This window comes from Macaca fascicularis, chromosome 14 (genome assembly GCF_037993035.2).
Source record: "Macaca fascicularis isolate 582-1 chromosome 14, T2T-MFA8v1.1".
NCBI classification, from domain to species: domain Eukaryota; kingdom Metazoa; phylum Chordata; class Mammalia; order Primates; family Cercopithecidae; genus Macaca; species Macaca fascicularis.
Window position 1 is genome coordinate 102,063,564 of NC_088388.1, and position 17,061 is coordinate 102,080,624.

At 33.6% G+C, this 17,061-nt stretch overlaps 1 protein-coding gene across 6 annotated transcripts in view; it reads right to left on the minus strand.

Moving 5' to 3' along the window:
• Positions 1 to 6,910: 6,910 nt before the first annotated feature.
• The window catches only part of DCUN1D5 (defective in cullin neddylation 1 domain containing 5), a 30,292-nt gene continuing 20,141 nt past the window's right edge, over positions 6,911 to 17,061 (minus strand). For all 6 annotated transcript variants that reach the window (XM_074015134.1, XM_045371114.3, XM_074015132.1 and 3 more), the window contains 4 exons: positions 11,305 to 11,413; positions 11,116 to 11,220; positions 9,113 to 9,215; positions 6,911 to 7,242 (listed from right to left, as the gene is read on the minus strand). In XM_074015134.1, coding sequence (XP_073871235.1) covers positions 7,187 to 7,242; positions 9,113 to 9,215; positions 11,116 to 11,220; positions 11,305 to 11,413 — 373 coding nt within the window. In that variant the 3' untranslated portion in view covers positions 6,911 to 7,186. The remainder of the gene's footprint in view (positions 7,243 to 9,112; positions 9,216 to 11,115; positions 11,221 to 11,304; positions 11,414 to 17,061) is intronic.

Genomic DNA, 17,061 nt, shown 5'->3' on the forward strand with positions numbered 1-17,061 from the left:
GTCTAAACATGAAATTCATTTATGTCTCATATACACTTTTTACACATAGCCTGAAGCTAATTTTATTTTTCTCTTGGGAACAGAGTAAACTGTTGTGCACCTGCATTTTGACTGTGACCCCTCACATGAGGTCAGGCATGGAATTTTCCACTTGTGGCATCATGTCAACACTCAAAAAGTTTTAGATTTTGGAGCATTTTGAATTTCAGATTTTCGAGTTAAGGATGTTCAACCTGCGCTGTCTGGCTATATTAATTCATTTAGAACTCTTCACAATCTAGAAGCAAGCCTGCCCTCTAGTGCTAAAACTGTCAAATTGAATTGGAATAGCAATTTCCAACAATGAGAAAAAGAAACTAGCACTCCAGATGTTATTCTTAATATAAAAAACTGTATTATTTCAAAACAAAAAGCTTCATTCAAAAAATGAAGTGACACTCCCTCCTCAATTTAATTTGCCATTTACTTACATATTTGGTAACTATTATCAATCTTGCTTTTTAATTCTTAGTGCTTCTATAACACTATAGAAAGTAATGGTTTGTGTATGTGTGGTAGAAAATGTTAACATTTTATTTCTATTTGAAAAATCACAAAAGTTGGCCTTGAATTTCATTGATCAGATGTCTTCAATTAAGTTCTATCCTCTGGCTACATTTACTCTCTAAGTGGTTTCATCCATGTCCTGCCTTAAAATAAGATTACACACTAATGACTTCCAAATATATTTATCTCCAGCCAAGACCTCTGCTTTTCCAGGTTCAAATATCCAACTGCCCACTCTACATTTTCCTTTGGACATCTGATAGACAAGTCTACCATAACACATCCAAAAATAAACTCTCAATCTACCTCTTTAAGCCTGCTCCTCTGAATCTTCCCCATCTTATTAATGCCCACTTCATTCTTCAAGCCAAAAACCTTGACCATTCTTTTTTTCATACCCCACATACATTCTATCAGCATATCCTTTTGGTGCCATCACCAAAATACATTCCACCAAAATACATTCAGAATCTGACCACTTATTATTTCCATTACTCTTAGTCTCAAATTGTACTATTTGTCACCTGGATTTACCATATTTTATCCTCCTACTACTACCTGCTTCCATCCTTGCTTTGATCCGAATCCTAACTGCTTGCTAGCTCACTCAGTAAAGTCCAACTCTTGAGAAAGGGCTAGAATGCCCTATATAATTACCTACAATCAGGCAGGATTATTACTCCCAATCTCTCTCAGTTCATTTTCCAGTTCTTCCTAAAATGCTATTCTTGTTCACTACAGTCACATTGATCTCTTTGCTGTTTCTTTACACTCTGTACCAGCTAAGGGCCTTAGCATGTAATATTCCTTCTGCCTGGAATGCTCTCCTCCCAGATATCCACACTGCACAACCATTCACTTCCTCAGGTCTCTGCGCAATGTCACATATCAGTGTACAGTCTACTAAACAGTAATCCTATCCTCACACACTCTCTGGGCCTCTTCCTCAACTTACTTTCCCCACATAACCTTGTCACCAAATGATAAACTATTTCATTAACCGATTAAAATAAAAATCCCGTAAGGTCCAGAAATAACTGTCTTGTTTTGTGCCCTGCAATATATTCAGGCCTAGAATACTTCTTGGCATATAGTAGATGCTTGAGGTTTGTTCAATTAATGATTTAGTCTAAGGAGAATATTAATAATTTTGATTATAAAAAATGGCAGGATAACACAGGAAATCCCGACTATTTCTTTTTATAAGATAAATTTGTTAGAAAAAAATAAACTATCATAACTAACCACTTGTTCAATTACCAAGATGCAGTCATTTAACAACTAAGTGCTGTGGACAGGGCCCTATTTGAACTTCACGACAATATTGGTAGGTATCATTATCATCACCACTTTACAGAAGAAACTGAAGATGACATAGGTTAAATGTCTTGTTTAAAAGTGACATTAACGGGAATGTCACAATAAGAAAATCAAACTCAGGTTTCTCAGATAATACTTTTATAAACGCTCTCTCAATATGCATAGTTTCAGGGAATAATGTAAATTTCAAAAAGGTAAGATTTCTACATTTGCAGATAAAAGTAACTGTGTATGAACTTGCTTTAAGCCATTTTATTTGCATGACAGCATAGTAAAGTATCTATATAAACTAACTTCATTTAAGTCAATACTCAATTCTGCTAAGTTTGGCAAGTTAGTTTAAGTCTCAAATGACAAGTTGCTCAAATAACGTTAGTTTATCCTCTTTCATGGTTCAAAGGCAATTGTTAGCAACAACAAATTTTCTTTTGACCTTCAAAATATGTGAGGAGCTTTTATCTGTGATCTATTCTACGTGAAAAAGTTAATCATTTGCCAGGAATGTGGCTTACACCTGTAATCCCAGCATTTTGGGAGCCTGAGGGGGGGTGGGATCACTTGAGGGCAGGATTTTGAGACCAGTCTGGCCAACATGGTAAAACCCCGTCTTTACTAAAATAAACAAAAAAATACAAAACTTAGCTGGGCACGGTGGCAGGCATCTGTAATCCCAGCTACTTGGGAGGGTGAGGCACGAGAATCTCTTGAACCCGGAAGGTGGAGGCTGCAGTGAGCTGAGACTGCACCACTGCACTCCATCCTGGGTGACAGAGTAAGACCCTGTCTCCAAAAAAAAAAAAAAAAAAAAAAGTTAATTATGGCTAATATTCAATTCTACACAAAACACACACAGCCCAGTTTTGGGAAAATCTGGCTGTCTATATATATTCACTTCAAGTATTTATTACCTTTTTAAAATCCACAATTGTAATCTAATACTTAAAACCGAACCCATGAAGTACGAATTCATTAACACTTTAAAGCCCAGAAAGCCAGAAAAACCACAGAAGGATAAAACTTCTACAAAATGATATAATTTGGGGGAAAGCTAAGACATTTTTAACAAAATGTTTGCTACTAACTCCCATTTATGGACCATAGATCCATAAAATAAATACAACAAAGCTTCAATAAAATTTGCATTATAAAATAAGATTCAATACTTATGTTAAAGTCTAACCTCACTATAGTGTTACTTGATGTATTTTAAGGAATATTTCACACATGGTAAATCAGAAACCATGTCAAAATGAGCCATATTATAGAAGGTTCTAATACATGACATAGCATACATAGCAAAATGTCTCATCAATCCTAAAAAGAAAATGGTCACACCAATAACAACTGGTCAGGAAAAGGAGCCAAGGAAACACTATTTGTACTAATAGACTGTAAAAGATTATAAGGTGCACACAGCAAATGTATGATCCATCAGTTTTAAGACTGCTGTTTGTAAAAAGGTAAATAAACTGTGCTTTAAAAGATCTAAAGATTTGCTCCAGTGAAGTAAAAGTTCACTAGAAAAATCTCTACAATTAAATTATTGACCGCTGATCTAAGGTTTGGGGCAGAAATTCATCTTTCCACAGTCTCTAAGTTTATCATAAGTTAGACTGCTTTTTGGGCTTCCACCGCACTAAACACAAGTCTATTAACAAAAAAGAACAAATCTTAAACATTAGGTTTACCTGGTTCTTACCAAATATTCCTAAAGTAATAAAACTATACTAAAAAATGATACAATCTAGAATACTTAATAATTCAGACTAGCCTTTCCTTTTGAGGAAGAGTTAATGAAATTGTTATTCCTCTTTCTCCTGAAAAGAAAATGATCCTTTCTTTGAAATGTTTCCTTGTGATGATTTCTAATGTCACTCAAAAAGTGGTATTTCCTCAAGAGGGAAGGATTCCTCCTTAGAGGTAAGAATTCCTTAGGAGTAAGACTTTTGGGTTTTTTTTCTTTTTTTTTTTGGCCTTTTGCTTTAACAAAGAAAGGCATTTAGTTTTCTTTTATTAAAATGCCCTCAATTTATTTGATGCCTTAGACATTTAAAACATTAAGCTGTAGGAGCCTTGAAGGCCAGAACAAAGTTTTATCAGAGATGAATTATTATCACAACAGTTTTAAGTACACTTCTTTAAGAGGGCAGAAGAACAACACCTGGCATTCTTACCAATTACTCCTCAAACTGAACATATACTTCAATAAATTCTTTCATAATTTCACATTAGCAAGCTGGCAGACAGGACACGTTTTGTTGAAGAAATACTTCAAAGTGAAATGTTTCCACCCCGACCCCGAGTGATGGCATTCAATGTTAAGATAAATTTTTGGTTTGCTAGATGAAAAGGCATTTGTATTTAAGAGAAATACTCCTCAATTTAACATTCCCAAAGAAGGCTCTCAAATTGCAGTTCAAGAAACACTAATCTAGAGTGCTTCTGAGTAAAAACCAACAAAACCTATACATTATACATAAAAATGCTACTACTGTCAAAAATGTATTATATCAAGAATTTTATCAGCAGCATTTAAGAAATAAGAAATCATAGACAAGAGAAGACAAACATGGTAATGCAGTCAGACCAGCACACAATACACCATTTTCATCACACACTGTCACCTGAATCCCTGGCAATTTCCTAGAGGTATTAACATCATACCTAATTAAGAATTATTGGCCCCGAGGAAGGCGGGGGCGGAAGGGTGCAATCTTTTCAAATCAACATCTGGCTCTACTTTCTTCCAGTAGTATTACATTTGTATAATATTCTTATAGAAACAACTCAATTCCATGTTATAAAGCACCATACAGTATTTCATCCTGTACAAAGGAAGTAGTTCTGAAAATTTTACAACAGGATTCGTGGGAAGGCACTTAAAGCTAACTAGTCAAAAAAAAAGTCTAACAACAGTTAGACTTTTTTATACTGCAGGGTGCTTAATATTGTATTCTTTGTTTATATCACTTAACATTTTGATCACAAATTTCCCAGTAAATTAAAAGCTATTCAAAACTAACAAAGGAAAGACAAGAAGGGACACAGCCCACACCCTGACTGATGAATCAGGCAGAGTAAATTTGCCTTCAAAGTAGGCAAATGTTGTAACTTTAAGAAAGGTAAGATAAATAGATGGAGCAACAGAGTGAAACAAGCATGGCCACAGTGGTACTGGACTCCAAGTATGGCTAGGGTCGGATAGGACGGTTGACTTTAAGTGAAAAAAGAAAGTAAATTTCATTTTCAGACTCAAAAAGTCTTAAAGGTATCTTTGGATAAGTAAGCAAAGTAAATACTGTTCACCCTTGAACAGCATGAGTTTGAACTGTGTGGGTCTGCTTATACGCAGAATTTTTAAAACCAAACATGGATTGAAAATACAGTATTCCCGGGATGCAACAGTACACACACGGGGAGGGCTGACTTTTCATACAGGCAGGTTCCAAAGGGATGACTGCAGGACTTGAGTATGCGCAGATCTGGGTATACACAAGGGTCCTGGTATCAATCCCCTGCCTATACCAAGGATGCCTGTGCTTTCATATATATACTTTTTAAAAAACATTTCATCTATACGCTTTAAGTGTTCCCTATTTTACCCAAATACTGAAGATGAAAACCCAATATTACCATTAGTTCAGGTTACAAATGTGATAATTTATAAGATTTTGCTTATATGTTTTGGAATTTAACAAAAATGGATATATTCTTCAGTTCAGATGTACCTTTAAGAGTCAATTAAATTATAAATTCAAAGGTCTACAAATGTAAATGCTTTCCTTATAATAAATTTGATATTAAAACATCATTCACAATATTAAATCCTAACACCACTGGTATGCTCAGTTCATACCTCAGTGATTCTAATACTTAAGAGGAGCATTCTGTATTATCCTTTTCTATAAGACATTTAGGAAAACCGTCTCCCACCATTATGGGTGTTTTAATAAGATTACTGTACAAAGTAATCTTATTAAGAAGGCAAGTAAAACATTGGCAATCATTTTTTTCCCAGCTCATTAACTAAAAAGCAAACAAAACACTTTAAAATGTCATTCCCCCTTAGGTAATCAATATGGAGAAATCATTCTTTAAACAAATTCACCACTGAAAAATCAACCTTTACCTTAAATCCTAATAGAAACACTCCCTTATTATGGAAAAATAATCTCCTTACTTCTCTCTACTCATACAATGACACTAGAAACGTTACTGAAGTTGTGACTGGTCTATGAATATGAACAAAGTTTTCCTATCACTGGGATACTGGATGGTTTGAAAAGGAATGCACAAACAGGCCTGCTGCTAGTACAAAAGTGCCTTTTACATGAATTAGGAAAGGATTCCCTTTCCTCAAGTCACTTTATTACCAACAGGCAGAAAATTGTGATAATTAGCAATACTGCAATACTACCAATGTAAATGGCTCTACTGAGCTGTGTACAATTACACCCAGAGTTCTCTCATGATTCCTTATTCTATTGTCTTCTTTTCCTATGTGTATCTTAACTAAATTCATATCAGAGCTAATGTCCTCTTAAGGCAAAAAAAAAAAAAAAAAAAAAATTAAAAAGTGCTTTAAACAAAATTCCCTATATAATGACAGTTAAAAATATCATAAATATGCCACTATCAACAATAACAATGATGATACAACTTAATAATACAAGTTTTTTAGAAAACAAAACTGGACATGATCTTTCCAATTCTAAACTCTGAGATAAGACATCTGCGTAAGACCTTGGCAGCTTTTATAGAAACCCAGAGCTAAAAGCAGGAGCATTTTTCCAATACCTAGAAATGTTTATTAGCTGCATCAGCATATCATTATCCCAGAAGTCAAGGCCAACAGTCTTCCAAACTGTGCAGAGATGACTATAATGAGCCATACCATCAGCAGACTACGTTGCCAAATATTAAGACTGTTTAAAATCTTGAAAATTCTATAAATTCACGGTGAATGGGAACCTCAAAAATCCAAAAATTCAAATTTACAAAAATAAATACCACTCTGACACTCAAGGGACATCTTCACTTTAAGGCCTTTGTCACAAATCTGAATCTTTATTGTTCTGAAATAAATGTTATAAACATAACTCAAAACAAAAACTTCAATATTCAGTCTAAGAAGAAGTGTGGCTCAATGCCCATCACATGTAACAAGAAAAACCTCCTTTAAAAAAAGGAAAAAAAAGTACTATGAGAAGTCTTTCACATGAATGAAAATGCACCCGTTGGATTTTTTTTCCCCCTCATCACATTAGCTTGTATACACGTGGGAATCAAAAGGTTTGCATTTTCTTCACAATAGTTCTTGCTATGATGTTTGACGGACTTTTTGCCACTCAACAAATTCATCAAGAAGAACAGGCCCTAGAAAAAAAGAAACAATTTTTGTCAGAATTCAGTGAACTCATCTCTCCAATTATAAAACAAACAAACTCCCCACGAGCTCTGCAATGACAGAGGACTGACCCTTCCCTTCTTTGGGTGTTCTACTTCTAGTCACTTTATTCCATTTAATGGTGCTTCCTTATTAGCCTTTTCTTTTTTGCCCTTAAATACACAAGGAACAACGGTATCTATAGTAACTTCCTTCTCAAGGTGTTTCATGAACCCTCCAATAACTGAGTCAATTCAAATCTCTCCCTTTTTCTAAGTGTCCATAGCATTCTGACATGTAATTACTAAACAATCTGAAAAGTGTTGAAGGTAATATTTCTATGTTGCCTTCTCAAGAAGTATATAAGCTTGTTGAGAGGGATCAACTATAACAGAGACTTTACTTTATTCCAATAATAGGATGCAGTACAAAGCTGAACACAAAGCAAGTGCCTAATGAATATCTGACTAATGAGCTAAGTACTATTCTAAAAAAGATATTTTTATAATGCAGGAGAAGTCCAAACTCATTTGTTGACAGAGCCAGGTAGGCAGTTTAAATGAGCTCAGTGTTTATTTTGTTTAAATGTAGGAAAAATCACTGCCACAAAGAAATATGCTTGCTCTATTCTTCTTAAAACACATAATCCTCTGGTGGTCTTTTTCCATTGTTTTTGACAGACATGTTTCTCTACTGTAAGAAAAACAGCAGAGCAAGTATGATAATAAATGGCAACTGAAAAACAGCCCAGCCTAGGTGTTGGCATACCATGAACTGTCAAACTGAAAAGCAAGTCCAACACAATTAATACTTGCCTCTAGCCTCTGACTCCTATAAAGGAGTACTATAAAGGTACAGTTTTGTCAGACTTTTTAAATTTTTCAAACAAATCTAAAAGTTGTATTTTAATACAAAATCTCCTAGTTTTAAACGTTGATACAAAATACATAAATATACACATCTACAGGCCATATACAGCCTCTGGGCTGCCAGGTTACTGCTGCTAGGTATTATTTCTTTACAATAATACTAAATTTTATATCATCTTGTAGAGAGAAGACAAAATATATGTAGGAAGAAATAAAGTTATCCCTTCTTCTGTTATTTTATTTTTTCAGTGTCACAGAAAAAAAGTGTAAATTTCAGTTTAAGTTTATAGGAATGTACTTTTCCTTGTAACCCTTCTGAACACTGAAAACACATGCAACCAACCAAAATGGTGGTGGGAACTGAAAATAATTTATAGTTCTACAGAATTAACTTGGTTTATCTAATTAATTTATCATTATTTCAAAATCCTGTTTTATGGCATTCTAGCCTTTCCATGGAGGAGTAGGGACAGATACTTTAACTTGAGGGATTAAAAAATTATAACTATTTCACTATCAGTTTACTCACAATCAATTTAGAGTTTTCAGAGAGAAGTTATACTGACATTATTTGCCATATTGTTAATGGGTAGCATAATATTACAACAACTCTTTAAAGCTTTTTCTATTGTGGCTGATTGTTTTGCTGTTATATTTTAAAAATCATGACTGTACTTTCCTTCCATAGGCAAATGCCAGGAAAGACAGAAACAAAGCTGATTTTTAGTTTCTAGATGCAAAAATTATAATTTAAATTTAGCTAAAATGTTTGGTTACTGAGGAACTGAACACATTTCACCTACCAGCATAGATTTTATATAATACTGCTGAATCTAAGCTTTCTCTCTACTTCTCCCACATCCCCCACATGATTAAATAATGTTACTATTACAAAATTTAAAACCTCTATGCTAATACTACATAAATCCATACTCTCATTTAATATTTTTGGAAATTTTATTTTCAAAGGAACATGCTATGTTATACTTACAAGCACCATCTTCATCATAGTTACTAAGATCAGCATGGACTGTTCTGCTGAATTCTAATACATTGTACCATTGATCTTTGTTCATAACACGATACTTTGATTGCTGCAAAAAATGATTTAAATATTTGTATTTAAATATTTAAGCAAACATCATTTACTCAATTTAGTAAACTAAGTCATAACTTTTTTTGTCATTTGGTTTTTCCTAAAACATTTATTATTCTTTTAATTATTTGTGTTTTAAGAGATTCCTCATGGGCATTTACATATTAACATCATCTATTTTTTACTTTTTTTTTCATTTTTGAGGAATAATAAGAGCACTGAGTACTAATAGTAAGGATAAAACTAACTTTTACATATGTATATACTTGTGTTACCACCAATGAGATCACGATATATAACATTTCCTACATCCAGTATGTTATCTTATGCTGCTTCCTAGTAAATCATTTCTTTGCTTAAGATTTACTGGTTAGCCACATTTTGAGTTTGGCATCTTTGGAGACAACTGAAAGAGTATAGGCTTCGATTTAAATCCCATCCTTCCCACTTAATTGAGTGATTTTGGGAAAGTTACTTAAGAATAGAAACCACTTCCTCATTTGTTAAATGGGGGATAGAATTTAATTCAAAATGGTGTTATAAAGATTTTTAAAAATGTATGCCAAACAACCTGCACAACAAGTGTCTGAAAATATTTAGTTCTTCTCAGCTCCCCATAGAGCTGAATATTTTTACATTCAGTTAAATTTATTTTTGCCCAAAACTACTAATAGAAAGAAAATAGATACCATCCATCAAAAATAATTTATAGGACTTAAAGATTGAATCATGCATAAAACTCATTCATGTAAGACCTTTTCATACCCCTCTCTCTCTCTCTCTCTCTTTTTTTTTTTTCTGAGACAGAGTCTCGCTCTGTCACCCAGGCTGGAGTACAGTGGTGCAATCTCGGCTCACTGCAACCTCCACCTCCCTGGTTCAAGCAATTCTCGTGCCTCAACCTCCTGAGTAGCCAGGACTACAGGTGCACACCACCACATCCAGCTAATTTTTTTTGTATTTTTAGTAGAGATGGGGTTTTCACCATGTTGGCCAGGCTGGTCTCGAACTCCTGGCCTCAAGTGAGCTGCCCACCTTGGCCTCCCCAAGTGCTGGGATTACAGGTTTGAGCCACCATGCCTGTCTGATATTGTCTTATATCACAACTTTTACTACTCTGGGAAAAGGGAAGTTGCTATAAGCAATGTGCTTTATGATAAATTATTTCCAAAGGAAAAAGCATCTGTATTCAAGATATGGTGAGAACTATACCAATAACCCTAAAATTACAAAGACACAAAAACAGTTTTAAAAACAAAAACTAGACAAAGAAAGCAATGGAAAAAAAGAATAGCATCTTCTTAGAATCACTGCCTATAGTAGGTGCTATGATAAACCTTCTAAAAGAACACTTCATCATTTCAGCTTACATCTTTTTAGTAACCAGCATATTTAAGTATACTATTATAGTCATTCTCATATTTGTGGACATAAAATATGAATAGCTTTATTCTCTTTCTTTAGATTGAGCCTAAGTAGCAAAGGAAAGTTGTATTACTAAATTGGTTATCTTATGTACATTTCAGCTTAAGACCCTGTATAACAAAAGAAAATCAGATTTAGAAGCTTAAGATTTGCGTGCTAGCATTAATTCTCTCTTACGAAAACCCCGAGAAACTAACTTTGCATGACAAATGTCTGTGCTACAGTATATTTCTTGGAGGTTTCTTTTACTGGGGCAGGGAGGGGGGTAGGATTGAAGGTATCTTAGGTACAAAATATATTAACAAACACGAACATCTAAAAATAACTGATACGTACATATTTTAGAATTTTTTCTCTACTCAAGGAGTTTTTTTTAAGCATACTATTAAAAAAAATCTACTTGTTCCTCAAAAGTATAACTTTCAGATTAAGTTTTAAAATAATATTTTCAAAATTCAAAAAAAAATACATACCTCCAGGTACTGGTAAAATACTGAAAACAGTGGCCATGTCCTCCCAAGCAGAAGAGCTAGCATAGATTTAGCAGTATCAATATCAAGGCTTCTCTGATCTTTATCCTAAAATGTAAGTGAAAAAGTTTTCCTAAGTGTGGTCTCAAGATGAAAAGCGATTAAACAACAAAACAAGAAAATTGCACCTACCCTTGCAAAATCAAAGGCATATCTGTAGATATTCTTAAATGATGAAATATCATTCAACTGTGAGCGCAAAAAGTCAAATTTGTTTTGTAACTTTTCTGTGCAGTCACACCTTAAATAAAAGAAACAGCAAACAAATTACGTAATCAAGAAAATCAAATAAAAGTATCATTGGGGGTTAGAAGGAATCCATTAAGAAAAAAGTGAGTGCATTTATGAAGTTAATTTAGTTTTAAAATTCTGAGTCACAAATTTATAGTAATAAATTTCTTGCCTTGCATCTACCAATGCAATAAAAAAAGAAAAAAGGGGAAAAAAAGAAAACCTGGGAATCAAAGAAAGTTCACTCCAATTACTTTTCTTAAAAACAAACAACTCATTCAAAAATTCCAATAAAATCAAAGTTAAAAAGAGATGTATTAAAACATGTTTTACCACATATACAGCTAAAAATGGCAGAGCAAATGAAATGAAACATGCCTTTGTCACATACTTCTTTAGAAAGTTCTTAGGTAACAGTTTGGTGAAAGACATTAGTCCTGAGTGGTTTTAAAAGTTTAGGACATAACACAGCGGAAAGTAATACATTATATTAAGTGGTCCAGTCAGAAATCCAGATCCCTATATTTTTGTGAACAAAAAGTTAATCAGCAGAAGCACTTAACTTCAAATAAGTTACATATGCAAAAGCACGCAAACAACAAATCATGTGTTATTTTTAAAGACAACACATTAAATATAAGCAGCTAAATATATGGAAGGCTCAAGAATCTTAACTGGCTTTCTCTCAGTGGGTTGATAAATTCCACTGTTTAGCAAGAAGCAAGGCAGTCAAGGCCTTTCACAATTTGTCACAAATCTCTAGTTTCATCTCCTGCCACTTCCTGATAACCTTACCATGCTCTAATTATATCACTTACCATTCCCAAATGCCACAGCCATGCTTCAGCACCCATTATTTCTACTTGAAATCTCAAACATGCTGATAAAAATATTATTCATCAAGACTTAACTCACATTTTGCCACCTCTGAGAAACCATCTGACTCCCTTTAATCAAATTAATTGTGCCATCTACTGTCGTCCACAGTATTCCACTCAAAACTGAATTTTAGTTATTCAACAAGCTCTCCAGACACCTGGCATTCTCGGATTTAACTAAGACTACACTAAATCAATAACGCAAAGGCCTATGATGTGTAGTAACATAATTTCATTAATGTGTAAATATTTTGGACAATTTTCTAATATTAATTAAACCTTGCATTTCTAGAATAAGTCAAATTTGGTCATGTTACCTGTTTTATACATTGCTAGATTTTGGGACTGTTTTGCTATCTTCCTAAGTGAGACTAGCTTGTAAATTTCATTCTTACTCTCCTTGCTAGCTTTGTTAACAAGATTGTAGTACATAAGACTCAGAAAATGAAAAGAGAATTGCTACTTTTTCCCCCGTTTTTTGAAAAAGCTTATGTAACCCTGGAATTATCATCTGTCCAAACTCAGTTGAGTACTGAGGGAAGGAAGACTTTTAACTAATAAACCAACATTTTTAATGGTCATAGGGCCATTCAGAATTTCTATTTCTTTTTGAATGTTTTGGTCCCATACTTTTCTGATAACTAGATTATTTTACATATAAGTTTATTTAAATATGATTAAAATTTATAACATTTTCTAATTTGCATTAACATTATCTTCATCGCTTTTTTGTTTTTCTTGCCAGAATTAATTCATTTAATATAGTATTTAAGGCTATAGATTTCCCTTTTGCTACAACTTTAGCTGCAACCACAAGTTTTGATAAGTATTGTCTGCAGAACTATCATTCGATCGAGCAATCCCATTACTGGATATATACCCAGAGGAATATAAATCATTCTACCATAAAGATATGCAGGTGAATGTTCATTGCAGTACTATTCACAATAGCAAAGACATGGAATCAACCTAAATGCTCATCAGTGATGGACTGGACAAAGAAAATACGTATACACCATGGTACATGTACACTCTGGAATACTATGCAGCCATTAAAAAAAAACCATGATCATATCTTTTGCGGGAACATGGATGGTGCTAGAGGCTATTATCCTTAGCAAGCTAATGCTGGAAAACCAAGTATCACATTTTCTCACTTATAAGTGGGAGCTAAATGATGTGAACTTATGAACACAAAGAAGGAAACAGCAGACACTGGGGTCTACTTGAAGGTGGAGGGTGGGAGAAGAGAGAGGAGCATAAAAGATAACTGTTGAGTAATAGGCTTAATACCTGGTAATGAAATAATCTGCACAATCAACCCTGTGACACTACTTTACCTATGTAACAAACCTTCACATGTACCCCCAAACCTAAAAATTTAAAAAAATAAAGATCTTACAGTTCAAACATACATGTATATTTTTGCTTTTAGTATTTACTTGTAAATGACACCTTGACAGGAATTGTTTTGAAGGAGTGATAGGGATAGAAATTTTACTGGAATAGGTTTAAGAGAGAATGAAGAGTGGAACTGGAGAAAATAAGTATAGATGAATACTTTCAAAGAGTTTGATTCTAAAGTGGTGCAGATAAAAGAGGCACTAACTTGAGTGGGATGCAGTCAATGAACTTTTCACACTCACTCTCTTCTAGGTACAACTAAAATGCCTGAACATTATATAGAAAATAAACACAAGACCCTGAAAGGTGGAAACCTGAGGAATTACATGGTGGTGAGTTCTCTGGGTTTCTTTTTGCCTAATATATTCCAAACTTGGAGCTGAAGAAGCTAGTAACCAGAAACAACAATGGGGGCAGACAAAAAGCCCCAACAAAACCCTGCCTTTTCTCTAGCCAAAAGACGAAGAAAGGAGGAGCCTAACAAAACAGAAAACTCTTAGAAAATAAACACTCTACTCCAGTTAAAAACCACTGAAAAGACTATGGCCCAACTCCCACCAATGCCAGCAAAGACTGAATGGAGACCTAAAATGTCCACCCTTACCAGGATATAATAAAGCCTCTCTCTCAACTCCTACAATGCTGGTGGAAACCGAAACCACACAGGTAACATGAACTTCTGCTCTCGTCAGGTAGTAACAAGCAGCCAATCCTCTTCTGCCCTAGGTTGATATAGAGGATGCCTAGTGAAGAGTCCGGGCTTTCACCATCACCCACTGGTAACAAGGCACTCCTATCCCTTTCAGACAAGAAAGCATCAGTAAAAGTGTAGTGGGAACCCAGAACTCTCATCCCTGCCCAGCAGTCACAAGGGATATCCTTCCTTAGATGTCAATGGATGCAGAGTAGAAAATTCAATTTCTACCTGTACCTGGCAGTAAGAAGGTAGCAGCTCTATTTCTCTTGCCAGAATAGCATTAGAGTAAGCTAGCTAAAACTGAAGATTTAAATATGATCCAGAGATGCAGAGTTTTATAATATACTACCCAAAATATCCAGGTTTCAAGTTAAAAAATCACTTGTCAAACCTAGATCTCAAATGGAATGCAAAAACACAGTCAATACTCGCAAACACCAAAATGACAGAGATGCTGAGAATTAGCTGACACATTTTAAAGTAGCTATCATACAAATGCTTCAACAAGTAATTAAAAACATAATAGAAAAATGAAAAAATATAAAGTCTCAGCAAAAAGAGTCCAAGGACAAAGAAATATAAGATATAAAAAAAGAACCAAATGGAAAATTTTGAACTGTAAAATACAAGGTAGACTTAAGCCCTAATATATCCATAATTACATGACAGTAAGTAGTCTACACCAATAATGGATTTTAAAAAGCATGAACCAAACATATGCTGTCTAGAAGAAACTTTAACTTCAAATAGTATAGGCAGACTGAAAGTGAAACAATGGAAAATAATATCTCATAGAAATATTAAAAGAAAGCAGGAAGTGGATTTCTACATTAGATGATATTAAAATAGAGCAACTTCAGAGTAAAGAAAATGATCAGAATAGAGGGGATAATTATATTATAACAAAAGGGTCACTCCATCAGGAAGACATAGCAATCCTAAACTATTCTAAGCAATCCTATATACATTAAACAATAGAGCTGCAGAATGTGTGAAGTAGCACTGAAAAGAGAAAAAAATTCATAATTAGAGTTGCATATTTCGCCACTCTTTTTTCAGCAATTGATAGAAACACTAGATAGAATTCAACAAACTCACAGAACTTAACATCATCAACCAACAGGATCTAGTTGACCGTAGCAGACTACTTCATTCAAACACAACAGAATACACATTATTTTCAAGTGCCCAGAAAACATCAAACAAGATAGACCAATCCGGAGATATAAACCCCTCAACAGAGTAAACATAACTGAAATAAAAAAGAATGTATTCTCTGACAACAATGGAATCAAACTAGAAATCAACAACAGAAAGTTAAAGGCAAAATCTCCAAACACTTGGAAACTAAACAGTAAACACCTAAATAATCCATGGGAAAGTTAAGTCTCAAGGGAAAACAAAAAATACATTAAACTAAATGAAAATACAACATATCAAAATGTTGACACACAAATAAAGCAGTACTGAGAGGGAAATTTATAGTGCTAAATACACACATTAGAAAAAAGAAAAAGCCTTAATCAACAATCTAAGCTTATATCTCTAGAATTCAGAAAAAGAAAGGCAAAATAAACATAAAGCAAGCACGACAAAGTAAATAAGGGCAGAAACTGCTGAAATTGAAAACAGAAAAATCAGTGCAACAAAGCACATTGAAAAGATCAATAAAATTGACAATTTTCTAACAAGACTGACAAAAAAAGAGAGAAGACAAAAATTACTCATATCAGGAATGAAATGGGGTATCATTACAGACCCACAGCTATCAAAAGCATAGTAAGGGATACATATTGAACATACACAATGTATGATAGTAAGAGATCACAATGAACAACTCTACACATATAAATTTTTCTACACATATAAAGATTTTTATACAGATAAAATCTATATATAATTTTATATAATCCATATCTATATGATCTATATCTAATCTATAGATATTTTATATCTATAGACCTATATAGATATCTATAATCTATATCTATGTAGATATTTTATATATAGATTTCATATAGATTTTTATATAGATATAAAAATTTTACACATATAAAGATTTTTCTACATGAAAACTTGTATGAAATGGACCAATAAGTTCCCTGAAAAACAGAAACTACCACAACACATACAATATACAGTAGATAATCTGAGTAGCCCTGTTATTATTAAAGAAATTGAATTCAACATTTTAAAACTTTCAAAAAAGAAACTCCAGGAGCAGATGGTTTCACTACAGAATTTTACCAAACCCTTAAAGACTTATTCCATATAATCTCTCTCAAAACATAAAAGATTAAGAAAATTTAAAATATTTTTAAAAAGAAAAATTAAAAGATAAAGAAAACTTTATTTAATAAAGCCAGTATTACCTTGATACCAAAACCAGGCAAACACAAAAAAAGCCCCGTAATTTTATCATTTAATACAGAGAAAGCACTTTAAAAAGTTAACATTCATTCATGATAAAACTCTCAGGGGAAAAAAAAAAAAAAAAAAAAAAGAGGGACATGTCCTCAACTTGGTAGAGCATAAATAAGTAACTTATATGTAACATAACAGTGAAAGCCAACGTTTTCTCTCTAAGATGGGGAACAAGGAAAAGATGCATACTCTTACCACTCTTATCGACATAGTGGTAGAAGTTCTAGCTCATGCAATAAGTCAAAAAAAAAAGAG